General features: G+C 43.4%; 1 protein-coding gene across 26 annotated transcripts in view; it reads right to left on the reverse strand.

The window, feature by feature from the left end:
• NRXN1 (neurexin 1) overlaps positions 1 to 27353 on the reverse strand; it is a 1090355-nt gene that overhangs the window by 510670 nt on the left and 552332 nt on the right. For 17 of the 26 annotated variants that reach the window (XM_056853804.1, XM_056853802.1, XM_056853800.1 and 14 more), the window contains 2 exons: positions 12955 to 13128; positions 5031 to 5150 (listed from right to left, as the gene is read on the reverse strand). In XM_056853804.1, coding sequence (XP_056709782.1) covers positions 5031 to 5150; positions 12955 to 13128 — 294 coding nt within the window. Of the gene's footprint in view, positions 1 to 5030; positions 5151 to 6115; positions 6143 to 12954; positions 13129 to 27353 lie in introns of all 26 variants that reach the window. The other 9 variants (XM_056853786.1, XM_056853780.1, XM_056853784.1 and 6 more) reach the window with 1 other exon arrangement.

The following is a 27353-nucleotide window of genomic DNA, read 5'->3' on the forward strand; positions in this document are numbered from 1 at the left end:
CCACTTATAAATATGATATATTATCTTTCTATGTATCTATCCAGAACGGTGGTTCTTAAACAGTTAAAGCTGCCTACCAAGTATGGTGTTGAATGCCCCCCCCCCAACTGAGCCACAAGTAAACAGGACATGGAAACAGCACTCCAGGAAAGGCGGCTTTTATTTTTTGTTAGGTATATTTATGATGCCCTGACCTGGATAGCCCAGGCTAGCCTGGTCTCATCAGATCTTGAGGCTAAGCAGAGTGGCCCATGGTCAGTACTTGGATGGGAGACTACCAAGGAAGTCCAGGGTTGCTACTCAGAAGCAGGTTATGGCAAATGACCTCTGAACGTTTCTTGCCTTGAAATCCTTAGAAGGTAGCCATAAGTCAGATGCGACTTCAAGGCAAAAAGAAAGATATATAGATATGTGAGACATAAGATCTTAGGCACAGAGCTCCATTGATGCAAGCGCTTGAAGGGAGCAGTTTCACCCACTTCCCCCTCCTCTCTGTAGTCTCAGAAACAATGTGACTATTACTCCATGCAGGTCCTGTGACCCTAAGAACAAATTATCCTGGGGTATGATATCACTGATGAGGAGAAGGAATACCTATGAAGATCAGGGGACCTTGTGCAGAACTGGCAAGGTCCTAGCATTGTATGCAACCCACAGACTTCTTGATAAAATTAAGACACTGAAACAAATGTCTAGAACCCAAGGATTCCCAGCGCTTTGGGTCCACTCTGGAAATGATACCAGGTAATCCAGAACTCCAAAATCGAAAAAAGAAATCCAGATTTGTGAACTGCAAATCAAACCATAGTTCCAGTGCGCTTGGATTTTTCATTACAAAATGCTGACTGCTTCATTATAAAGAAACCTCCAGTTCGCTAAGAGGTAGGGAAGGCAGCATGGCCCAATCTCATCAGATCTCAGATGCGAAGCAGGGTCGGTACTTGGAAGGCAGACCGCCAAGCAAGATGTTGCAGAGGAAGGCAATGGCAAAATCACCTCTTCTTAATCACTTGCCTTGAAAGCCCCTTGCTGGGGTCGCCATCAGTCCGCTGTGACTTGATGGCACTTTACTCACACACAATTTACATAGGCTTGAGTTTCTGTTATGTACGGACAGATATGGAGTTTCACGGATCTAAAACCCAATTAGTAAATGGGACACGAAGTGCCACAAAAGCTCTGTCTGTGATCCCTCATTTAGTCATGCGGGACATCATCTGATGCTTCAGCCACCAAGTGAGGAGGAACATGCATATGTGGATTGCTGTTACATACTGCAAATAAATATCCTCGTCCTGCAAATAAATATCCTTGTGATAATACTGCACTGCACTGCAATCATACGGACACAACTTATAGACTCGAATATGATGCGATGCTATTATAGTCCGTATTACACATGCTTGGTAGCTTCCCGTGCCATTATCTTATTATTATTTTAAAAGAAAATATTATAATTCTTGACATGCTTAGCTTTTTGTTTTGTTTGGAATTTTGGTAACGAAGAACTGAAGTTTGAACTTACAGAAAGGCTTAAGGAGAGAGCGGAGGAACACTTGATGCAGAGGCTCTAATTTCAGGTCAGCATCATTTTCAACACAGTGCTTAAAGAAAAGCTGACTGCTTGGGAGGAGGACAGCTCAAAAGCTGAAAACCTGCTGTTAGTCATACTTAGAATGTTCCTAAAGTTTTCCCCTCCCTCAGAGGAGCCACAGCAGCTATCCATTTGTAAGAGTAATCATTAGGTGTCCTCTCTGCAGTTTCGTATCTAATCCTAGGGTTTTTGGAACTCTCCCCCCCACCCACACACACACCAGTTGTCTTTGTACTGAACAATATAATGCCTTCTGTCATATTTCATCTCCTGAAGATTGTAGTCCCGCATCTACACCAATTTATCAGCACAGGGAGTAAAAAAAAGGAACCTTCATGTCATCTGAGGTCAAAAAGCACTTGCATTGTTTCCCTGTCAAAGAACAGGAAATTGCAGTCATCAAAGACTAGGAGTCTTAGAGTTCCATGTATGAACTTATAGTGGTTTTCTTTCAGGTGTAATCCATGTGGCAGCACATATTGTTGGGACATGATTACAGGGAAGCAGCAGAGAAGGGGAGGGTCTGTGGATGTATTACCTACCTGTAACTTTCTATGTTTCCAGAAAGACTTATACAGAGCCATCCTAAGCCCATTTATTTCAGTGGACATTGAAGGGTGTCATTCTGCTTAGGCTGGCACTGGCAGTGGCCTACAGAAGGTGATGGCATAATGTGTTCATGCCAGTGCTATATGTCAGACCTCTGTACATATGATAAAGAAGAAAAGCTGGTTTTTATATATCAATTTTCTCTACCTTTTAAGGAGAATCAAACCAGCTTACAGTCTCTTTCCCTTCCTCTCCCCACAACAGACACTTTGTGAGGTAGGTGAGGCTGAGAGAGCTCTAAGAGAACTGTGATCCACCCAAGATCGCCCAAATGGCTTCATGAGTAGGAGTGGGGAAACCAACCCGGTTCACCAGATTAGAGTCTGCTGCTCATGTGGAGGAATCAAACCCGGTTCTCCAGAATAGAGTCCACCGGTCTTAACCACTACACCACACAGATGCATCATGGTTACAAGCACATGGCATGGAGGGAGCTCTCCCACCCAGAGCCATAATCCGATAGCACATGTCTTCTCCCTCCAAGTACCACAGTGCATATTGATGCCCAGTATCCTACCACATGGCACTTTTTATTGTGGCATTCCCAAGCATGGCACCAGTGCTGTAATGCTAGAAGACCTTGGGGCCTGGATAAACGCCATCTACTGATGAACCAAGTTTGTACAAGCAATTTCTATCACCTCCCCCCAGCATCTAGCTGCACTCTCAAAAAGGGTGCTCAGAATCAAAGGACCCTCTCGAACGATACACTATGTAGTACCAGGCTGTAGCATGAAGTCCTGTCATTTCTATATCAGGATCCAATTGTTTTGGATGTCCATGTTAAAATACAGGGTGTTTTCATCAACCTGCTTATTCAGGAACTAGCATTATATTTTCTTACAGTTTAAGTTTTCTCACGACATTTTGAATTCCAAAGCATCTGCACTCTCATTTTGCAACAAGCCGCCTTTATTCTTGATATTTTAACCTTTATGGGGTATGAAACCCCTTTCATACTACTGTCTATTTATACAGTCTTAAAACTTCAAAGCCCAATGTATGCATGAAAACATATGGGCTTTAATTAATGGAAGTAATTGAACATTCTGAATTAGAAGAAATACAACCAGAACTAGTCTAAATTCAAAATGGCAGCCACAGATTACACAGAAATTTCCCATACCAGATCAGAAAACTAACACACACACACACACACACACACACACAACTATGGATCAGTCCAACCAAACACCAGCTTTGTGTGTGACCATCTCTTTGAGACAAATGCCAATAACCTGATAACATGGTTCAAACCTTACAACCAACCATGGTTTGTGCTAACCATAGCTTGTGTTCTCAGTATGATATACTTACAGTATGGTTCCCAGACATACACACAAGAAATCATGGTTTGTGATCCTTGCCACCTCAGAACTCCTTGGTTGCTAAAGTACAATCCTTAATAGTTTCCTTGTAATTTCTCTGACAGAAATCTGCACGGTTCCTAAATGTTGCAATATTACTCTATTGTCAAAGCATGGAAACTCTTCTGAAATCAATCCAGTGGCACAAAATACATCATTAAATCAGGTTCCACACTTATATATCCATTTTCCCAAGTTAGATTTCTCCATGCAATGGAATACTGTTATAACGTAGTGAATCTGAAAAAAGCTGAGCCATTTGGGAATTTGTTTTTTAAAAAGGTCAATGTAGGATATTTTTTCTCAAAAAGTCCAACCTTTTACTATGTTCCTCAGAACAATGTGGTGTTAATTGTTTAGCTTTAGCAGAGCTATTATTTCACCTTTTTAGCATGATGGGATTTGATCTACACATGCACAATGGAAAGACAATCAAATATGAAGCAAGAGATGCTGCAAATCAAGTTTACCAGGCATGCCCATACTCCCAAATTTCTTGATACATATGAACACAGGGACTGTGTAGTAAGAACTGTCCTGTACATACTGGGAACTGACAGCCATCTCTATGTTCACTGCTGGTGAAAAAGGAACCGTTATCACACAAATCCGGTTTGGTCATCAATAGCTCGTGTTCATCCAAAAGAGGTACACAGTTCCATTGGGCAGGTTAATACTTGGATTGCAGACCCTCCCATGTATCCTAACTAACCTGTTTCCCAGCAACCCTCTGAACCTCTCCAAGTAGACATTCTTCTGTCAGAGGGTTTACCTCAGGAAGTTGCATACATAGATCATACTCTCAGTGTAGTCAATGAACTGACTTACCCCATATGTTTTCAACATCCAAATGTGCTCCTTTTGATTTACCCCATTGGTAAATGATCTAGGGATTTATTCAGATAACATTTAGGTGGAATAAAGCACTCCGTTCCTTTTTTAATTATTTGACAGAGCATTTTGTGTCACCTAAAGCAACTTGACGCAGGTAAGATAATGAAGGTTGTCAACGGCTTCACAGTAATTACAGCCCTCGTGATATAATGTTACAAAATTACAATATTTCTTAAGAAAAATGAGATCTGAAAGGATCCCCACACACACACCAAAAACCAGGAAGGAAAGAGAGAGGCGGGAGGGGATAACCCCACATCTTAACATTTTATGCTAAAGTGATATTCCAACATGCATTAGATGGAAAATTTCAGTAACACAATTCCACAATCTCCCCATGTAAAATTTCTAGCGTACCATCTCTAATGTAATGCTTCAGTCATGCGCTTCCTCCGAGTATAGCCAAAAAATTTAAAAAAAAATATATCTGCAGAGTTTGCCAGTTCAATTAATTATATAATATTAAAAGAATGCACCATTTCAGACACTCGCTTCCAAGGCTAGTGCCCTAGAGCCTTTCAGCCTTCTAGAGAGAGAAAGAGAGATGCGGTCTCTAATGTACTCACGGTCATTGCACAGAGTTCCACTGAAGGAGGTCATACTACAGTCACAGCTGAAGCCATCCCACTGCTGCAAGCAGACGCCTTGGTTTGCGCACGAGTCCTCCTGGCATGTCGTACTGGGCCCTAACGAGAACATACACACAAAATAAAAGAAACTTGGGCATTTGTCTTTCATAGGCACCCAATTTGCCACTGGATCACACAGGGTAGTTGCCAACATCTCAATATATAAAGGGCAAACTGAGGAAAAGAACAGACAGCAGGATCGGTCAGAACCTTTTAATTTTTATTTATTTTTAATGACAAGGCATATGGCTTTGCTTCATAATGGTGAGGTCCATGAAGAGATGAATTAATTCAGAAATATGATTTTTAAAAAACCAAACAGAAGCAGATAAGTCCACAAAAGGTTTGCCATCAACATTGCTAATTTCATTGTGCTGTATTTGATTCTTTCTCTCCAACATGGTAAGTTCTGCCAGGTACCATGAGAAACAGGATATCTATTTTTTTAATGATAAAATTAAAAGCAAGTTAGGGAACAAAATGTACTGCCATCCAAGCAATGATTTGATGAAGTGCGATGCCTGTAGAAAGTCAAGAGACAGTTGACTGGGCTTATTATTATTATTTTTGCAATATATTTTATACAGATTTAATAACAGGAATGTTGGCAAGTATCATTTCACATGCTTTACTTATCCCATGCGGGGGGGGGGGTTGTTTATTTTTTTAAGGGGAAGAAAAATCTGCAAAGTAACGCACCAGCATGCTCAAAAGTGACATACACGTGAGAAACAAAGCTATTCTATTTCTAGAGACTCATCAACTAGACCACTGGGGGGGGGGGGGGAAGAGAACTTAAAGAAAAAGGCATGATCAAAGCACTAAAAATCACTGCACAAATAAACACAAGACTGAAAGCCTTTATGCAGAATATCCTGTAAAAGGAAGGTTCTTGCATCACTTTTTGAAAGGGGGAAGAGAAAATTGGATGCAAAACAACATATGCTGGTGCAGGAAGGCAAATGGTCCCCAATGCACATTCTGGGTTTCAGTCTTGTTTAATATACACAAGGGCTATCTACCTTGCAAATCAGCTTTCATCAATGCAACTTTGCCAGCAAAATTAAAAAAAAGCAAAATATATTAAACGTTAGTAAGCACATATCGAAATGGCAGCAAACACAGAAAGACCGTTCAGAGAGAAGGTGCATGCCGCTCTTAAAGAGGAAAAGAAATTCCACGTAATGCAAATAAATTAACGCTAATAGACATAAATCTCCAGGCAAGCCAAAATGAGAATGCAGTAATTTGCCAGCATTTACTACAAATATAATGGTTAATTGAGCTGATGACATGTAATGAAGGAAAATTAAAAGCATTTCTTTTCATAGGATAGATGTGAGTGCATTAGCAGAGTGAATGCATGGTTTAAATCCTGACTAGCCATTTGTCATGTTCAGATACAGTCAAGTCAGTCATTAGCACATTATTCTCTCCCCTTTTCCTCTCATCTTGATCTTCCGCTGGAATGGATACAGGATTGACATTTACATCAAGAACCGCATAGTCCCATCCACAGGTATGCGGGGGTTGCGCCCCCTCTCCCAGCATGCACTACTGGACAGCAGAACAAATATTCACTTCATTCATCTTTCAAATACTACATACTTCCCCCCTTATGCAGGTTTCTCGCCTGCTTTTAATGAAACCACTGATTTGGGGGCATTTGTCGGCTCAGAAAAAAGTTATAAGCAAATGCTTGGTTTTAGGAAATGTTAGAACTGTGGGATCTGAAGGTAAGCTGTTAGCCATGCCAAAAAGCAGAATGTCAGGTGGGTAAATGAGTTCAGGCAATTGGACAGCAGCTCAGTTAGTGCTCAGACTGAGACGCTGGTCCAGAGTCAGTAGCTTTCTGGAACCTGGTGAAATCCCACTGGCTCCTTGTATCACCTGGGATCCACTGAATCAGTAACTGCGTTACCAGTTGTGATGGACTAAGGGCTAATATCTGTCAGTGACTGTATGTGAGAGGGACATACAGGGAGTGGGTGGAGCTTAAGAGAGAAGACTCTGAGTTGCTGGGGGGGTAAAGGGCTTTTTTTTTTTACCCTGGGTTCCAGTGTGATGGGTTGGGCCTAGTGTGACTGGGGAAAAAACCAGAAGGGTGACGACGAAAGAGACAGTTTGGGAGGGGGGGAAACGGTCCCTACTCTAGTCACAGGGGGGAGGAATAGGCTCTGAGGAAAGGGGTATTCCTGGCCCAAACATTGTGAGAGAATTACTTTGAGCACTGTGAAGTAATTCCACAGAGAGAAAAAGGAAGGAAAAAAGGAGAATCTCCATACGTCCCAGTTTTAGGCACCAGAGTATGCACATGAACCTCTGTGTGCCGGTTCTGGGACTAAGCTACCTTAAAGAATTGGAATTCTGGGTTAAGTAAAATAACATCTGGGCTGTACTTGTTGAGTAACTCATTATTTATATAGAAAATTTGTACCTTTCCTTAATACTAGTTTTTCCTCCAATACCTTTCGCTGTGAAGTATAATAAAATTCTATTATTTTATTATTCAACTGAATAAAGCCTCTGGCATCTCAATTATCTGAGGTAAAATGAAGTAGGAGATGAGGGAGAGATTCCCCCCCTCATCACACCAGTCTCCGGCCACCCACAGTAGTTGCGCTGAAGCACAAGCCAGAAACTGTCTGTATTGGGAAGCTGTTGCCATAGCATAGGGAACAAGGCCCCTGCACCTTGCTGCTCAATCCCAGGTTTGAGACAGTAACAGATTAATCAAGTGGACTACCTTCTGATTAGGTGAAGGAAAGATGAGTCAGGATCAATTTAGACAGCTATTTCTTGTTGTGTTAGTAGCATGGTGAAACTATGGGTTGTCATGTGTCCATTCTGACACATGTTTCACTGTGGCTTAAAATATAATGGGAAAACATTCGAGAAGAATGAAGAATAAAGATGTGATGAGGTGCAAGCTTCATTATGGTCTGCCCCATACACCTTGTATGAGTTCCACCACAGCACTAAAGTCATTGGTAGAACTTGAGGTAAGATTTGGACCAATTCCCAAAATCAAAATAGTGTATTAAGGAATGTGTGCAAAAGTGAGTGTGCTAAAGGCTGCTTTAGTACGCACAGCTCACAACACAGCACACCACCGTGCAATGCGCTTTCAACGGCTTTGTAAAGATTGTTCACATGGCATATAATAGGAAGTAAACATGCATAGGAGGGAGTGAGATTGTGACCACTGGCCTTGCTTTGACTCCTCTGTGCATTCAGCACTGTGTAAGCAAAGCTATGCATGTGCAAATCGTATGGACATAGGTTCTGAATGTGCCATCAAGAATGCTGCATTTGCCAGGGTTCCCTGTTACATGGGCAAAACTGATTCATGGAGGCTCTATTCACAAGTGATGCAGAATTACACATAGGGATGGGGACAGCAGGTGTGATACTTCTCCTCACCTCCAATGGAACTTAGGAACAGCCCTGCATTGATGAGGTAAATGTGGTTGTGCTGAGAGATGACTTAGGGCATAAAATTTTATAACAATTTTAAACACATGCCAAATACTTAGGGTTGCCAGCTCAGGCTTGGGAAATTCCTGGAGATTTGCAGGTAGTACCTGCAAAGTTTGGGAAGGAAGGAGCTCAACAGGGATGTGATGCCATAGAATCTGCCCTCAGGAGCTGCCGTTTCCTCCAGGGAAACTGATATCCGTAGCCTGGAGATCATTTATAATTCCAGGAGAACTCCAGACTGGTAACCCTACAAATACTGGATATTCTCCATATTCTAGTTAGGTTGTGTGGATCAGCCACAATATCTGGGTTGCCAGCCTTCAATCCATTTCTGTTATACTTTGGTCTAGAAAAAAACAGCAGCCTTTAAGAATTCAGTTGTGACATCATTCTTTGGCCAAAAGGGTATTTTAATGCAAAGATCTCATCACTGGCAATGAATGCCACTTTCTGCCACCTTTCCCACCAACAGCTGAACCTGTTATTCAGACACTATCAAAACATAGTGAAAATACCTTTAGGTGTTTCGATGTTATACATTTCATGCATGTATTTACACTTATGCTTTTCAACGTTAATCACCAAATTAAAATTGGAACACAAGTCACAAGGTTGATCAACTTCAAAGAGGAAAAAAAAGGCCAACGGATTAAAGAGCATGAGTGAATAGGTACGCAGAAAGAGGCAAAGTTTTTATCAAATGGATTGATCTTGGTTTGTTTAGGGTTTATATCAGTTCTGACAGAACTAATCAGTTACTTGCTTTTCTCCTTCACTGGCCACTTATTACCGTGAGAATGCTTTAGAGGCAGCTATAGGCAGCAGTAGGGATTGAACCCTGACCTGGATAGCTCAGGCTAGCCTGATCTTTTCAGATCTCAGAAGCTAAGCAGGGTTGACCCTGGCAAGTATTTGGATGGGAGACCTCCAAGGAATATCATGGTTGTGATGCAGAGACAGGCAATGGCAAACCACCTCTGAATGTCTCTTACCTTGAAAACTCCACCAGGGGTCGCCATAAGCCAGATGTGACTTGATGTCAAAAAAAGGGGGGGTTGATACCTTCTAAGGTAGGCCTGGACAATTTGTATCTCACCATGCTGAATACAGGTCACTGGCCCGATTTATCAAGCCTGCCCCTCAGCCAGTGGGATTTGTTTGGCTTGGTGGCTCACAACTTGTGCTTGCGCAGACCTCTTCTAAGTCAATTTGAACTTGCTCATTAAGAAATCATTATATGTTATACAGCACTTAGCATACTAATGGTCCTAATTAAGTGTTTAGAATTAGCAGTAATATATTTTCAAGCAGAAACATGTTCCCTGTTTATGAAGAGAAAACTCCAACTGGTTTTGAGCAGTCTTTTCCCAAAGTATCAGTCTCTCTATACCATCTTGTATACTATACATGTCCCCCCCCCCCCCCGTATTTACTTCAGCAACCTCTGCGGGTTAGTAAGGATGGGGTATTGACAAGTATCTGTGAGTCTGAAAGGTGTCAAAATGGGATTGAGGGAGAGTAGGATGGAGGGCTGGGGTAGAGACATGGGGGAGGGGATTAATACCATAGAGTTTCCAGCAATTCCCAGATTATATTGTTGCTTCCAAGCTGAACCCAGAAATGACATACTGGCCCAGAATACACTGGCAGTGTTTTTAAAAATATATTCTCCTGGCCAATGGCAGCAATTAGCAGGAAGGGTTTTTGATACCTGTTGTGCTGCTGGTTATGTTAACAAGGTCAGGGTTTTCCACATCTCACGGGGGGCGGGATAAGTGACTTGCTGATTTTCAGCAAAGTACCAAGCACAATTCTGAATCAAGCCCATGAGTGTGTGTGTGTGTGTGAGGGGGGGGGGTGCATGCACCAGGAAGGTTCACCAACCACTACTCGTGGTCTTGTTACTCCCTGCCCTTCAGGTGTCCTGTTTTTCCCAAAGGAGCCAAATCCACAGTCTGCAAACCACTAGCCTAAATCCAGATCCAGTTGCATTCTTGTTGGGCTAAGAATGTTTCAGCTACCCCTCCTTTATCCCACTTCACATTGATAGGACTCTCCTCTATGTGATACGTTTTGAATCAAGTGCACAATTTGACCCTGCAAGCCAAATGCAACCAGCCAATCGCATACTATTGCTTGCTTAATGGCTATCGTTTCAGAGGGTAGCTGTGTTGGTCTGCTATAGAACAACCAGATTTGTGTCCAGTATCTCTTTAGAGACTAACAAGATTTGGGGGGCATGAGCTTTCAAGAGTCAAAGCTCCCTTTGTCAGATATAAATTGTGAATGAACTGCAGTTCAGCAATCTCGCAACACAAGTTCAGAACAATGCCCCCCCCCTCCGGGCCATGGGATTTATATCTCACTACAGATGCTAATTTTCTGCCCCCATGTATTTCCCCTCTGCTCTAATCAAGCTAAGTACAATGCACATTGTACTTCTGCATCCTGAGTTCCTTCTTTGCGACACCCCTCCCACCTTCTGACTGGGATACAGGGACTCAAAGATCTCCATTCAAACTCGTATCTTGTGAGGGAAGCTTTGACTCTCACAGGCTTATATCCCCAAAATCTTGTTGATCTTAAGGTGCTACTGAACTTGAATCTAAAAGTAATGGATGGCAACTTCAGGCATATGGCAAGGGCCCACTGCCTCAAGAGGACCCATTATGAACTGCTAGCAAGACATCTGAGGTAGTGCTGCTGCTTGGCCATAGGGCAGCCACCATCATATGTCTTCTATTTTGGGTCAGCAGTGTGTATAGGGACCTTTCAGACCCTGTCCCCTTTTGAAAGTCATGCTGTGCTATTGCCATAAGTGGTATGGCAGCAACTCCTCAATAAGACAATACAAATACCTGTAATGGCATAATACAGTTTTAAAATACAAGGAGTGAAATCAGGTTAAAAATTGGGATATAGTTCATTCCTTGTGGTTATAGTCTGTCTTCTGACTGAGTTCCCATTGAGTAGTAGCTATCAGCAGGAATCTAGCCACATTTCCTGTGATCTCAGGATCCCAATCTGCTAGTAGATTATGAAGCATTTTCTTTTTGTTTGGGGCAAAGTTCGAGAGTGAGGGTTTTATGAGTTTTTCTCTTGGTGTCATATAGGTGACAGTCCAGGAGAATGTGGGACAAGGAGTCAGGGCATCCTGCGCCACATCTGCAGACCCTTTCAGTGTGTGTTTTCAAGAATCTGCAACTCCTCCTCCTCTCCAGATGCCATTCAGGGTCAGAAAGCAGCCAAAGGCCTGAACTGCTGCTCTTTGTCACTGCTGGAAATAAGCCTTTGCCCTCTCAAAAACTGCTATCTGGAGTACCACCTGATGCTCTTTTCATGGCAGCTATTCACTCACTTGTCCTCCTGAACTGCCAAGTAGTGGCAGCAATTGGAGCAGCAGCCACTTCTGACTCTCCTGCCCCCTCCTTCTGGGTGGCAGAAGTTCCAAGACTTCTGCTTTCTCACTGAAGAAGGGATGAGTGGATTGTAGTTCTCGCCGGTGAGCTGTCCAATTGTGGTGCCAAAGCGGGAGGAGTGGGAGCTTGGAGGGTGATTGAGTGATCAGTGATGGGCGCTGGGTCACAGCAGAGGCTGTGGGGCAAGCGAGGAAGGAGGAGTTCTCGCCTAAACACCCCTCAACACCAGAACTGCCCCTGCTTGCTAAGTCCTTGACATCCTGATATTGTGCCAAGCAGACACCAAGGTTGACAGATCTTTGTGCTGCTTGATGGCTGAGTCCAGTTTGAGACAATAACAGTTGTGCAGGCCTGGAATGCAACAGTGGTACAAACCACCACTGCATAGCTCGGGGGGTTATAATAAAACCTCCTCTGTCTGGCCCTAGCGAGACAGCCTGAACATTTCATCCTGAACACAACCTGCACTAAAAACGTGCGTCTAAATTCAATTAGCTAATTTATACGTAAACTACCATCTCAGCACCGTGATGATATAAAGTGCTGCACGGGAGCTAATTATTGCAACAATTAATTACAATACGGCACAAACAAATGGAGACATGCAAATCAGCTCGTCGGTGGGGAAGAACAGACTCCAACGATTATATTCGAGAAGATAAGTTAATGTTCTCAGGTTCAATTTGCACTTTGCGTTGTCAATGTACATTTCTCCCTCAATGGCACCCACCTTTGTTAATAATGTAAAACAAGTCTGGCTTACAGCTGTGGCACAGCACAGACAGATGACAGTGGGCAAGACAGGAAACTGGAGTGCAAATAACTGTCATCACTGGAGTGCAAATAAACAGAACATAGCAGGAGGGACACTACTGTCAAACACCCCCTTCTCACAATGAGGTATAGAAATATTTAATTTGCATTAGAGGAGCCTGGGACAAGATTACAAAATGGCTCTGTACCTTCGCATCCTCGTTCAATCTGCCCGTTGCAAAATAGAGCATCTGAGATCAGGTCTGGAAGGCGCCCATTCAGGTCCACCGAGGCAAGGCAGCCCTGAAACCCCTCTTTTGCATGGACCAGTTTCGGCAACGATTTGTAGGTTTCTTTTGCTACTCCTCCAATGTACAAGTCACCTGTGGAGCCAAAGGACACATTGAGTTGGATTTGCTTCATCTTGTTGTATGGATTCCCAGGAGGGCAAGATTATGTGAGGGCTTGATTGCATTTCATCTTTACAGAAAAGGCTGGGAGATAACAGTGGGTAAAAAAGCCACCCAGTGGTCTTCATGACTGAGTGAGAACAGCATAAAAAGAGCCCTGCTGGTCATACCAATAGTTCATTTAGTCCAGCATCCTGTTTCCCACAATGGCCAACAAGATGCCCTGGAAGGCATCCCCCAGTTGTTGATCCTAAATACTTGTAGTATTATTTCTTCAGAGCATGGAGATTCCACTTACACAGCATGACTCCATGAATCTGTCTATTGCCATTTTAAAGTCATCTAAGCCAGAGGTGATCACTACATCCCATGGCAGTGAGTTCCCCAAGCTAATTATGCACTGTGTGAAGAATTACACATGAACACATGAAGCTGCTTTATTCATGAATACATGAAGTCAGACCATTGGTCTATCAAAGTCAGTATTGTCCACTCCTACTAACAGCAGCTCTTTCGGAAGAAGTCATTCACATCACCTGTTATTTAACTGGAGATGCCAGGGATTGGACCTGGGAACTTTTGCATGAAAAGCAAATACTGAGCCATGACTTTGTTCTATTGTGAATCTGAGGTAAATGACCAGCAACATAGAAGATGATAGTTTCAGTCTCTGGGTTATGCTTTCACTGCTGGGTATTTGAACCCAGTTCTCCCTACTATAAATCCAGACTGGCTCTTCAAATTGTCTCCTGCTGAGGAAGCTATAAGGCCCTGCTGGATGCATAATCACAGAATTTAGAATAAAGCATCAAATACGGTCCCTGCTTTAAAGACCTAAAACCACAACTGCACCAAGATAACCAACATTCTACAGGAGGGAAATGCAGGTCCCTTACAATCAGCCTAATGATACAATCCCAAGAACGCTTTCCTGGGAGTAAGCAACATCAGATAGAACCGACTGGGACTGTGAATACTGCAATATAAGCAGACATGCCAAGATGCCGCCAGAAACAGTAATGGTTTGGTACAGAGATCCCTTTGTGCTGAGGTATGAAATAATCTTGGAATCAAGGTCATGAAGTATTAAGTTTCAGGGTTTCCAACGATAACTGGTTACCATTAATAAAGGTGGTATGCTTGTGTGTGTTTATTTCTCTGAGGTACATAAACTCTACATGACAACTATAGATATGGAGAAAGGAAAAACAATATTACAAAAATATTATATTTTCTGAGCACTGTTGCTTTATGTTAGGACCTCCTTACATTGTTCAAAAGAATACACCACTTGCCTGGGTACAATATATTTACTTAATCCTGGGCAAATTCAGTTAATTCTAGAGGTAAAAGTGACACATTTTAAATCACTTTGATGATACTTGTCTAATATATGAATACACGATTTGTTAAGCTATCTAGTATTTAGTCACTGGAGACCGTCATGACAATCTGACTCAGATATCAATGGTCTTGATTCCCATCTCACCATTACTTGAGTAATCCATTCCAGCACAATTGGGTGACAGTTGTGACAAGAGAAGAATGACTGAGTCTTAGTCCCTGTTGATTTCCAAGAAGGGATGTTTCATAGTTTGATATGTCATTGCACAATGCCCTATTTCACCCCATACACTTGAATCTGCTCTATTGATTTGGGGTAACTCTTTCAATCATCATGATTCTTCTGCATTAGGTGCCAAGCAGTCCTAAGGATGGCATGCCCCCTTCCACTTTCCTTCATGCATGACTTGGACATTAAAGGATTCTGAGTTCCCAAAAACACAGTTGATGTCAAAATCAGATAGAACAACAAACTGTGGGCTGTTCTCTTGCTTACAAACAAGAATTCTAAACCAAGGATAAAGCACTGACTGGAATCTTAGGAGTTTATCCAATCAATCTTCAGCAGGAAGTGATGGTGGATTGTCTCATTGCCCTTTCACGAGCAGTCCCTTTTGTCTTCTATTAAGATTCTTCCTGGGGTATCAAGATCTGTGTGGTCCAACAGCCATATGCAGCACTGAAGTGAAGATGGGTGGGTGGCAAAATTGTTTTTTCCTCCCTCTTGTATCAGTGTGGCTATGCAGACAGAACAGGGTGAGTAATTTTGACCCCTTTTCACTGCACATCCCACAGCCTCCACAGCTTGTCATGACTCCTGCAACTCCAGGAACAATATTTCCAGGGATCATAAAGGACTATTGTGTGTGTGTGGGGGGAGGGGTAGAATGCAACACCCATCAGGTAAGGGGCTGTTGTTCAATGGAAGGACCTCTGCTTCCCATGCAGAAGTTCCCAGGTTCAGTCCCTGGCATTTCTAGTTAATAGGACCAGGCAGGAGGTGATGTGAAAGACATCTACCAGAGACCCTGGATAGTCACTGCTAATCTGTGTAGGCAGTACTGATCTTGATGGAATAACACAGCTTTATGCATGTTTCTCCCTCTTTTGGGAGGGGCTATGGGTCAGTGGTAAAGCATCTGCTTGTCATGCAGAATGTCCCAAGTTCAATCTCTGGTATCTCCAGCTGAAAGAATCAGGTGGTAGGTGATGTGAAAGACCTCTACTGAGATCTTGGACAGCTGCTGCCAGTCTGAGAGGGCAATACTGACCTTGATTGACCAATGGTCTGATTCAGTGTAAGGCAGCTCCATATGTTCCAGGTGTACCAGCACTTTCTGCTAAGCAGTGGATACAAGCCATTTTTTCCAAGAGAACATATGACAGCTTGTTGTTTCATCCAATTTGGGCATCAGAACAAACTGTAGTTTCTTAGGAACCTATAAACCTTCCATATTATTCTGAGTGCCCTGACCTGGATGGCCCAGGCTGGCATGATCTCATTAGATCTCAGAAGCTAGGTAGGGTCAATCCTGGCTAGTGCTTGGATGGGAAACCTCCAAAGAATACCACAGTTGCTGTGCAGGGGAAGGCAATGGTAAACCGTCTCTGTTAGTCTACTGGATTGCCATAACTTGGCTGTGACTTGACAGCACTTTACACACACAAACATTATTCTGAGCCATGCATAGGAGAAGAAGGTGGGTGGGATGATAGAGAACTTGAGTCCTAGGAATACAGTGGGTTCATTCGCATAATGAATAAACTATGATTTTACATCTGAAAGTGCCTATTGTGGCTCCAAGTCTTGCTTGAATTTTCTAGTTTCTGATGACCACAGCTCAGGCCAAAATGCAAAAGTCTTGCCCAGATAATAATATAATTCTTTCACATTAATAGAACCAAACATGGCTCAGTTTTAATCAAATGTATTAGAACAAAAGCAAATATGGTTACTTAGAAACAGGGCCAAGTATAACATTTTTTATGTGAGACTTTGATCAATTTTCTTAATTAAATGGTTTCTAAATAGTAGGTTGTACCAAACATAAATACAGTTTTCTTTTAATTCCTGATTGGGTACAAGACATGTCAAGTCAAGGGGGGGGGGATAAGTCAAAGACAAAAAATGGCATGAGAGAGCGCAACAATATAAAGACACTGCATTTCTCTGAATGGGTCCATTGGGACCATTAAAACAAGAGAGACAGGTGGATACTCCACAGGCATAGTGGGAATGGGGAAAGGTGAAGTTTTATGTGTGCACTGCATGAATGATTTCCCCTTCCACTAGCTGAGGCTAAAAGAGGGAAGGTCAGGGAAACCTGTCAAGGAAGCCTCCTTGTATCCAAATCCCAGAAGGTGCTTCCAACCCATGGGACTTACTTTCAGGTCTAATCTAGTCACTCCTTTGAGCCACCTCCCTCCCCTGCAGTTCTGTAGGCATCATTTGCTACAGGGGTACAGTCCTGTAATTCCAAAGGTGGAGTTATCAATCTAATATAGAGGATTTAAGTGCTGTTGAAATCAATGAAGCACATGAACCCCTTTCTAGAGATTGTATCATAGCTGGGGGGTTGCACTGGAACTCCCTTTTGTCTGAATGGAAGGTACTTCTGATCATGGAAGGGGAAGAGGCATGTGATTTACATGAATTTATCCCATGAGCTGCTGCCCTAAGTACTTTCCCCCAAGGTTACCTGGATCCTCAGCAGCTTTTCAGATAGAGGTTAGAAGGATCCATTCTGCAAAAACTTGCAGTTTTGTTTGGATCCAATCCAATTTACTTTTATACGATTATGAGTTGGAATGGGAGGGACCCGGACTTCAGCTACAGCCTTTAACAATTTCTTTTCTCCCATCCCACAGCCAGCTGAAGCAGAACAAGGCTTTCACTATGTTTATAAAGCACTAGGGGTAACCCTGCTCATTTCTGGGAATAATGATCTCTGGAAAAAATGGGGGATCAGTTTGAGCAGGTCACAGTGCAATACCAATTCAAGTTTCCTATTAATTTCCAGACTTAAAAAGACAGAAATAAAGGTTTGGGTCCAAAGGCCTAAGACTAATAAAGAACAAAAAGCAGATTTGCCTTCGAGATGCTGATATTGATTTTCTTGCTACAAATAAATGTGTTTGGGAATCACTGGTTCCACCCTCCCTCAGTTAATCATTAACTCCCATAGAGACACGCCTTTGTAGGCACAATATAAAAAGCAATACACAAATGGCTTGTAACACTTTGTTGGATGATTTTAGTGGCTGCTTCACTGTCCTCTTTATTCTTCATTTTTTAAAGAATTAGTGCCACTGTGGCCCCATTTAAGGATGCTTTATTCAGATGCAATAATTTGCAAACTGCTTACATTTGCTCACTGACTACATTAACAATGAAATGTTTGTAATGAGACATACACAAGCACCAGGTCAGTAATCCAAAGCACCACAGGACACCAATGCACATGACATGTGCAAGTGTGTGCATACATACACACACAGTGGGCAAGCAGAGTCTGCCTGCTCTATGTAATAGTGAGAATGTTCTACTGAACAGTCTCAAATGTACCACTCTCGAGCAAGGTAACTGAACAAGTGGTAGTTGCCAAACAACAGGGATTCCTGAATGAAGTATTCTTTGGATCCATTCCAGTCTGGTTTCAGGCCAATTATGGAACTGAAATGGTGGATGACCTGTGCCAGGAGATGGACAGGGGATTGCCATCTTGTTCTTCTGGACCTCTCAGTGGTTTTTGATACCATTAGTCATGGTATCTTTCTGGACTGCCTTTCTGGACTGGTATTGGGAGGCACTGTTCTGCAGTAGTTCCAGTTCTACCTGGAGGGTAGGTCAGAGTGTAGTGCTGGGGGACTGCTGCTCTGCCCCTTGTGCTATGGGGTTGCTCAAGGTTCCATCTTGTCGCCTATGCTTTTTAACATCTACGTAAAGTTGCTGGGAGAGGTCATCTGAAGATCTCGGCTGAGCTGCCACCAATATGAAGAGGACACTCAGTTCTATCTTGTGCTACCAGGAGATCCCAGGGAGGCTGTGAAAACAAGAGCTAGAAAGATTCTTAAATGTAAGGATGTGTCACTGGCGACCAAGATCAAGATAATTCATGCTATAATATTCCCTGTTACTATGTATGGGTGTGAAAGTTGGGCATTTCTGAGAGACATTTCCCCCAAACTTAGGAGTCAGTCAGTTTTTCTAGGAGTCACCTTGGAAGGAAACTCAGAAACATTAATAATAATAAATAACAGTAACAACAACAACTATCATAGTCATCATCATCATTATCTTCATGTATACCCTACCTCTCTCACTGAGATTAGACTAGGACTAGGATTAGGGAGAAAAAATCTCTGATCTCGCTCCCCCAGTCCCTCTGCATATGGTCACAACCATTCTTATTATTACCTCTACTTTACATCTTACAGAGGTGAGTCCTTGCATTCAAAGAGAATTTCAGAACTGTACCCAGGGAAGCCCTGGCCCAGATCTTGGAAGGAACTCAGGACTGAGGTGCCTAGGTCTTGGATAAATTATGGTACAGGAATCATATCTTTTCATCAACCCTCAAGTTGCTTAATAATGTATCAGGAGCACAGCCTATTGGGTTGCAGCAGTAGAGTGGAAGAGGGCCTCATCTGGTTCTTGCCCACTTTTCAGGACTCTGAATCAGACATTATCTCTTCTTGTTTCTGGAACCAACCGGAAACAGCATCCAACTCTGAACCCTTGAAAGAGACCCAAATGTGACCCTCAGCCAATACAAAACACACACACAAAAACTACCCACCCTTGTTATAGACTCAGCAGAGTACATGAGAGGAGGAAGTGAAAAATGTGTTCCCTCTCTTATGTAACTTGGGAACTAGTCACCATGCATAATGGTTAAGTCACCCATGAGCATGGATTTGTGAATCTCTTGGCCAAATGAATTTTAAATAGGAATAGATTAGCATGTGAGATACCCTACTCATCATGTATGCCTTATGTCAACCTAGTAGTGAAAAACCTTGTTCCTTTGTGGGGTTTTTTGGAATGGCATAACCCCCCCCACACACACACACACCTGCCACAAACGACCTCTTTATTCCTCTGCCTGAATCACCAGCCATGGCACTGTGCATAGCATGTGCTTAGGAGGTCAAAGGCTAGTTGTAGAATTAAAAAGAAAAAATGAAAATGGATGTCTTTGTGTTTCTGGTCAGGAAAGTGCTGCATTTAGTCACTGTCTCCTACAGTGCCAACAGCATACAAAATATGCTCCAAATAGATAGAGCAGATATGTGAGGGTGGGCAGTTAAGAAGATTACTTTATCATAATAACTTTACTCATTGCATTGCTGGCTACACCTTCAAGTTGTCACACCAAGCAAACCTCATTATTCAGGGTGAATTAACACTGTTCATTCAGATACAGTGCTAGCTGTGAAGAATTGTGGGGGGGGGGAGGGCAGGGGAGAAGAAGGGGAATGAGCGAAGACAACTCAACAAGCCAGTGTCTTCATTAGCAGGATTTTTTTAAAAAAGTCTTCCCTAGAACCATTCTTTTCTGAAAGGGTTTGGCAGAGCTAAATCCATTTTACAAACTTTCTTAATGCATACTTTCAATGTTTGCCTCTTGTCCCCCTCATTAACCCCCCCCCCAAAAAAAAACTTTAGCATGTAAATTTAGCACATAAATAGGCAATGTGTCCAATTCTGTCAACTCTGGGTCGTTCAACCCTAACAAACCCTCTGACATTGCTTGGTTACAGTTCTGATGAGGTCAATATTTTGGATGTCACACAGAAGCAGTCCTCTTTCTTCACTGACTTCCTTTTTCTTTTTTTCCCCCTCTGTGGAAATTGCTACCTTTAAACTAGAGCACAACTTTCAAAAAACCATTGGACAATTTTCTTCAAATGAAACCAGTCTTCTTCAGCAGGTTTGGTGCAACTCTGTTGTTGTTTCAGAGATTATCCTAAACCGGTCAAACGATTACTTAAATGCTTCCTTCAGAGTTCTCCTTTCAGAGTTTTCCCTCTACAGCTGCTGAGGTACGTGATTCAGAGCCTTCACTGACAGATCATGAAAGCTGGGGATTGTGTGGTGGAATAGTACAAATATCAACAGGAACTCTGGAGCATGCAGTGCATCTCTGCACACAGAAATACATTGTACCATCCAGTGGGATCCCATTCAGTGAGAGCTAGGTCATCAAGTATTAAGGGTAGAACACAGGCTTTTGCCCACTGTGTGGCATTTTCCTCTTATCCACAGGAGAGCCAGCACGACATAGTGGTTGAGAGGAGCAGTGGACTCTAATCTGGAGAATAGGGATTGATTCCCCACTCCTCCACATGAAACCTGCTGGGTGACCTTGGGCCAGTCACAGTTCTCTCCAAACTCTCTCAGCCCCACCTACCTCACAAGGTGTCTGTTGTGGGAAGGGGAAGGGAAGGTGATTTTAGGTCACTTTGCGACTCCTTAAAAGCAGATAAAAGTAGGGTATAACAAACAACTCTTCTTCTTACCCCCTTTTACTGGTCTATAGAAGCGCCTCTTTTGGGCAACTCCCTTGTATTAATTCACGTATTTAAAATATTTTATGGCACTTTCTCCTGGATCATAGGACTCATATCAGCTTACAAGCTTTAAAATCATAAACAATCTAACATGACAGCATAACCATCCACTATACCACTGATCCAGATATCCATTACTCTTGGGGGGAAATACTGCACCAGCATCACCAAACACCTAAAGGGACACAACTGGGGCAGGGGCGGGGGCGGGGGGACTAGCTGTCTGCAAGCCAAGGTGGTAAACAGCCTCTCCTTCCCCAGTCCTAAGTGGCAGGTCTTCCTGCCATCTCTAGGCACGAGTTGGAGTTGGAACATTGCAGTTAGAATTAGGAGCGGAAAATCTGCAGGCCAAGGTGGTGAGCAGTCTCTTGTCCACCTAGAGATGACTGATGATCTTTAGGCACAAAGACAACAGGATAGTGTTTTTACCAGGCATATGGTGGAATTAAATTTAAGATCTGTTACTCTTTCAACTTGCTGATGGTTGTGTTTTATTTTAGTGAGCGTTGCTATTTTTTTTTTTAATTGTTGTAAGCTTCCTCAAGAATTTGTTAGTAGGGGGAGCAGAATTATTTTCAATCAATTAAAGTTTTGCTTTGGGGACATTGTTGAAGTAGGGGCTAAACACACTTACTGCTCTTGAGAATCTCTGCCACTGAAAATAAAGCCTGGCTCTATTTGCATGCCCCTGCTCTATTTGCTTAGTCCCCTCCTGAGTTCTGGTTTTGGTCATGGTCAAGTGACAGAATGTGAGGTAGATAAATGGATAGATGGAAAGAAAGACAAGATCACTTTGACCCTCCTTGGTGAGTGGCCACAGTAGTGACAGCACCGGGGGTAGTCCCAGTCACACAGAAATCTGAAAAGGGGTCTGCAATTCTCAACCGAAGCTGCTTTGTCTTCTCAGCCCAAACTGGTGCCTCTGCATTGCACGACACAAGCCAAAATTCTTCCTCTGTGCCTTGACTGACACAACTCTTTAATGTTATAAGGGAGGCTGTTATGCCTGTCCACAGTGACATGTCCAAAAGATATGATCAAGATGAAGTGGGTGCCTTGCAATGGTTCATTTCACAGATCGACGCAATGAGGAGGACCAAAATTGCACCGGGATCTTCGGAGGCTAATTTGATAGTCTGTCAAAATCCAGGCTGAAGGTTAAACTACTTTTTTTTAGTCCTGCGGCTACTCTTGGCTCCTGCTCCCCTGATAGATGAACATCCCCTCTCCGCATTTTACTGCTTCCTTAGTTGCCAATGATGTGCATTCCTTCACAGATCCTCTCTTGCAGCCATCTTCTTTCCTGCCTGGGGTCATTGTAAGAGCCTTCCTGGGGGAATTTTCACTAACAGTCACAGGGGTTCAAATCCCTACTTAGCCATGATCCCCACCCTTAGCCAGTCTCCTTGCTTAGCCTAATTGACTGTGCAGAGTTGTTGGGAACTGGCAGGGTGGGACAGGAATGAATTTAAGAGCAATTACAACTGAGCAGATTTTGCTCATTCCCTGCTTTATTGTTCTGGCAATTCTCTTTCCATTCCATTTAATTCCAGTTTAGGAAGGAGGATTTCTAACATTACTTCCAAAATGGAAACAAACGTTGCCAGAGTTTTCAGATCATGTTTTCCCCCTTCTTTATTACCAATGTACGCATGAACACTGAGAAAACAAAGTCTTGAGGTGATTACACGGGCTGACTGCATCAATGTTCTTCTAATCTGATGGTTTATTGATGATCACATGTGGTCATCCTGTGCATTGGCAAAACACACACAATAATGTTGATGCAATCAGAGAGAGAGAGAGAGAGAGAGAGAGAGAGAGAGAGAGAGAGAGAGAGAGAGAGAGAGAGAGAGAGAGAGAGAGAGAGCGCGTAGGTCAAGACTGCTTTTTCCAGTGTTTTATCAGTGCACAAATATGCATCAGTAAAGCTAAGGTGAATCACCCATGAACAGCCCCTTCTAAAAAACAGGAATATATTAAACAAGTGAGAACCTGCAAGGACTTCAGGGAGGCATCACATTTCCCCTCCCCCACTATTTCCTCTTATCTTTTCCTGAAAGCTCCCATAGCCTATCCCCTTTTCCTGCCTCCTTCTCCTCTTCCCACCCAACAGCCAACCTACATTTATGTTTTCAGCTTTCCCCCTCCCCCACCAACATCCTCTACTATGGCCCGGTTGTGTGGTGCTGGCCACTAGGCCAGGACCACTTGCATGGTAGGACTTTCAGGACCAAAGAAGCCTACCAGCCCATTCCTGAGATCCGCTGGCGGCCAAGCCCAAAGGCCTTTGGAGGCCGGTGCTGGCCCACGCCAGCGCAAGGGCCCACAGCACAGGTGTCCGGGAGGCGCATATTGGCATTTGTAGCCCCAACGCCGGCATGCAGGGCCAGAAGCCAGTCTCCAGCCGCTGCCACGGCAGCGCTGGGCCTGGACGCCACCATAGCCTGCCACCAGCGTCCGGACGCCAGCAAAGGCCACGGCGGTGACCTGGGAGGCATTCCCAGGGCGTAAAGGTATCCCGAGGCATCCCGGCGCCGGCCAGGGGGCGGGGCCACTGTTAGGCAGTCTCCTGAGCCATTTCAGCTGGGGAAAGCCCTCTTTTATTTTGGCCGAGATAAGCCAACCGATGAGGGTTGCACAGATTTTTGGCACCGGGAGGAGGTTTTGGAAGGGCCGAAACCTCCTTAGGAGGCAACGGCACAGGCATTCCGGTCAGGAATGCGCTGTACATTGGGAGCTAAGTTAGGCTGAAAATATGTGACTTAATGATCCTATTAAGCAGATGTTTTGATCCACACTCTGAGACCATTGTTCAAAATGAGGTATACTGAGAAATATGCCTTTCCTCCTAATGGCTCGGCAGAGGAGGAAAGTTAACTGTTGAATAAAAAAGGTGCCAGCATGAACTGGTTCTACCAGTGCAGTCCTAAGTGGAATTCTGTTCTCCTAGACCCATTAACTTTGATGGATTTAGAAGGGTGTAACTCTGTTTAGGACTGCACTGTAAACCACTTAGGTTTTTAAAGTTCACTGTTCATCCTGGAGGTATTCATTCATCTTCTAAACTATGTGCTTGGCGGTGTGTTCTCTTGCTTAAAAGGGTTGAACTCTAAGGCAAAAAAATGCATTAAAAAAACTAGGAAGCCAATTTATTTCCATGCAAAATGAGACTCCAGAATCTCAGTGACTTCCTGACTCCAACATTTTGTTAGAAAGTTGAAGTGGAAGGCGTGTGTTCTGAGAGAGATTAAGCAGATTTAAAACCAGAGCGCTCAGTTTGTCCAACAGACTGTGTGAAGAAGATGGTGGTGCATGCTAAATGGTAAAAATATAAACTATAACTGCCATATAAGTGCAAGCTGCAATATGTCTTTCACATAACAAATGAGGTGCCAGCCACAGTACTTGGGATGGACGAATGGCAGCCAGCCTTCTTGGGTCAGGATTTGAAGCATCTCAGGTCAGGAGAAAATGACCTTTACATTTCTTTGCTCTGATTGAAAATATTTGAGAATTGGTCTGAAAAAGGGGATAAAAAATGTATCGTATTTATACCTCACTTTTCAGCCAAGACATGAGGGTGTATGCGGTGTATGAGTGTGTATGTTTGTAACTACAGTTCAGATTTCAGAGTCTGTGTTTCTTATGTGTTATGTTGCTCTTTCTACAGCCTGCCTGTCTAGTTGATTCCTTCTGTGCATTTTTAATTAAAGCCAATTGCAGAAGCTTCATAAAATACACAATCAGTATTCTGATTATGGCAGAGAAATGTAAAGCCCTTTTTTTTTCTCCACAGGATGAAAGAAGTTTCACCATTACAGTAGCATCTGTTAGGGCCTAGCAGAAAAATAATAACATCGCTGTTTTATGACATTCTCATTGCTTTTATTTTGTTCTGTTTTCTCCAGTTATATTCTGCCACTCACTGGCAGTTTAAATTCCAAATTCCCCCATCCTTACTTCTCTATCCAATACAAGAAGACAGCAGGCTGGGAAATCAGCTATTGCCACAAGGGCATCTTTCCCCCTCCCCCAAATATGAATTTCAGCAACAACTAAGTCCCAGTGGAAGAAATTGATCTGGATTACATCTGTATGATATCTTCTTGGTCCCACTTAATAAAACTATGGAAGGAGTATTATTCAAGGATTTGCAAACAAATCACAAATATTTTAGTATATATATGTGCGTGTAAAGTGCCACCAAGTCGCACCTGACTCATGGCGACCCCTTATGGGGTTTTCAAGGCAAGAGACTAACAGATATATATATGGGTCAGGCCTGGAAGATTCATTTTTGATATGAAACCTAGACCTCTCCAAATAACCCCTCTGAAAATGACTTCAAGAAGCCCCTGAATTGGCCATGCAGAGTGACTGAGAAGGAAATTTCCATCATCCTCTCTGAGGAAGAGAAAGAGGGCATATTGACATATTCTGACATCAGAACTGGAAGGCCATGCTCTTTCTTTAATGTGAGGGGTGAGAATCAACTTGTCAAGCACTCAAGACTAACCACCGACCCCTAGTGTTTGCTCTAACAGACACAATTTGCTATTCAGCAACTCTAGCATGATTCAATTGAGTTGCCAGGCCGAGATGGTTGGTTGGGGATGGGGATATGTGGGGATGCAATGACGGCAATGTTATCAATGTCACTACATCAGTTCTGGGGGGAAACCCAGAAGTGATGTAGGTCAGCCCTGGTAATTGCTGGAAACTCTATTGTAAAACAGTTCCCCCAGAAGTGACACAGAGACATCAGTGATGTTGCTGGTTGTTGTTTTTCTTCCTCCCGCTGCTGCTCCCAATGACACTTGAAGCGCTGGTGGCAGGAAAGGGGGGACTGGAGTACATGCCAGAATTATGCCAGTTTGCTGACACCTATGGTTTTACTGTAGATTTTTTGTGAACCCTAGAACATGCATCCCATGAGATCATTTCCAATTTATACTGGAAATAATCTCTATTGTGCCCCCACACGATGGAATGTCCTGTCTGCCCATGCTCCTGGCTTTCCTCAAAGTATGTGAAGTTGAACTTCTGGAGGGCTTTTTTTGCACAAGTAACAGGGCTGTGCTGTATTCAAATGGTTCAGAAGGATGCTTTGATAAAGGGATAAGAATTGTGGGTTATATTACTGAGCTCTGTCGGTTGCTGTAAGTGTGCTCCTCCTATGTAATTTCTGCATTATTTAATGTATCGTGTTTATATGCTTTGTATCAGGTTTGTTTCAGTCCTGTTTCAGATTTCTGCTTGGTTTCAGGTTTCTGCAATCCAGGCTCTCTTGTACTGTTAATTGCATGCCCCATCCTGCTGATTTTGTTTGATTTATATGCTGTAATCCATTAGGGCTGTTGAATTTTTAAAGATTCAGCATAATTCCCCCGGGAAATCCCGAATTCCTCTATACCGGTATAGGTAGGAATTTGGGTTTAAATTTGGGATTCCCGAATAATTCGGCCATTTAAAGCCATTTAAACACATTCGCGGCTTTCTGAGGCTCTGGGGGGCATTTTTGCAGGTAGAGGTCCCAAATGTTCAGGGTAGCCTGAAGGGACTCTCCTTGCAAGAACCCCAAAATTTGGTAAAGATTGGGTCAGGGGGTCCGACGTTATGGGGTCTGGAAGGGGTCGCCCCAATCCTCCTCCATTGCAATGAATTCCTCAATGGGGAAGCCGGGCTTTAAACGGTGGGTGGGAAAGTTCACCCAGTGCCTCCATTTTACTATGGGGTATTCTTCACGGTGGATTTTGCTTCGGTTTCGAATCGGAGCAAATAATAAACTGATTTAAATAGCTTTTTCATGGCAGTGCAGATTCACCCCCCATCCCAATTTTTCACGGGAGAAACAGCGCACTTCTCTGCGCTGATTACGTCTGCTGCCGCTCATGACTCACCGCTCCAAATCCGCCTAATCCCGCCCACTCTTCCCATGATCCTGTGTGTGTGTGTGTTTGGGGGGGGGGCATCCCGAGAGCAGCAAATCCAAGCAAAAACTCCCGTCACCCTTCTGAAGAGAGGCAGCCAGTCTGCTCTGGGTCTCCCTCCAGCCGGTGCGATCCTATGTGTGTGTGTGTTGGGGAGGGGCATCCTGAGAGCGGCAAATCCAAGCCAAAACTCCCATCACCCTTCTCAAGAGGGGCAGCCAGTCTGCTCTGGGTCTCCCTCCAGCCGGTGCGATCCTATGTGTGTGTGTGTTGGGGAGGGGCATCCTGAGAGCGGCAAATCCAAGCCAAAACTCCCATCACCCTTCTCAAGAGGGGCAGCCAGTCTGC

Source organism: Euleptes europaea, chromosome 7, assembly GCF_029931775.1.
Source record: "Euleptes europaea isolate rEulEur1 chromosome 7, rEulEur1.hap1, whole genome shotgun sequence".
Taxonomy (NCBI): Eukaryota; Metazoa; Chordata; class Lepidosauria; order Squamata; family Sphaerodactylidae; genus Euleptes; species Euleptes europaea.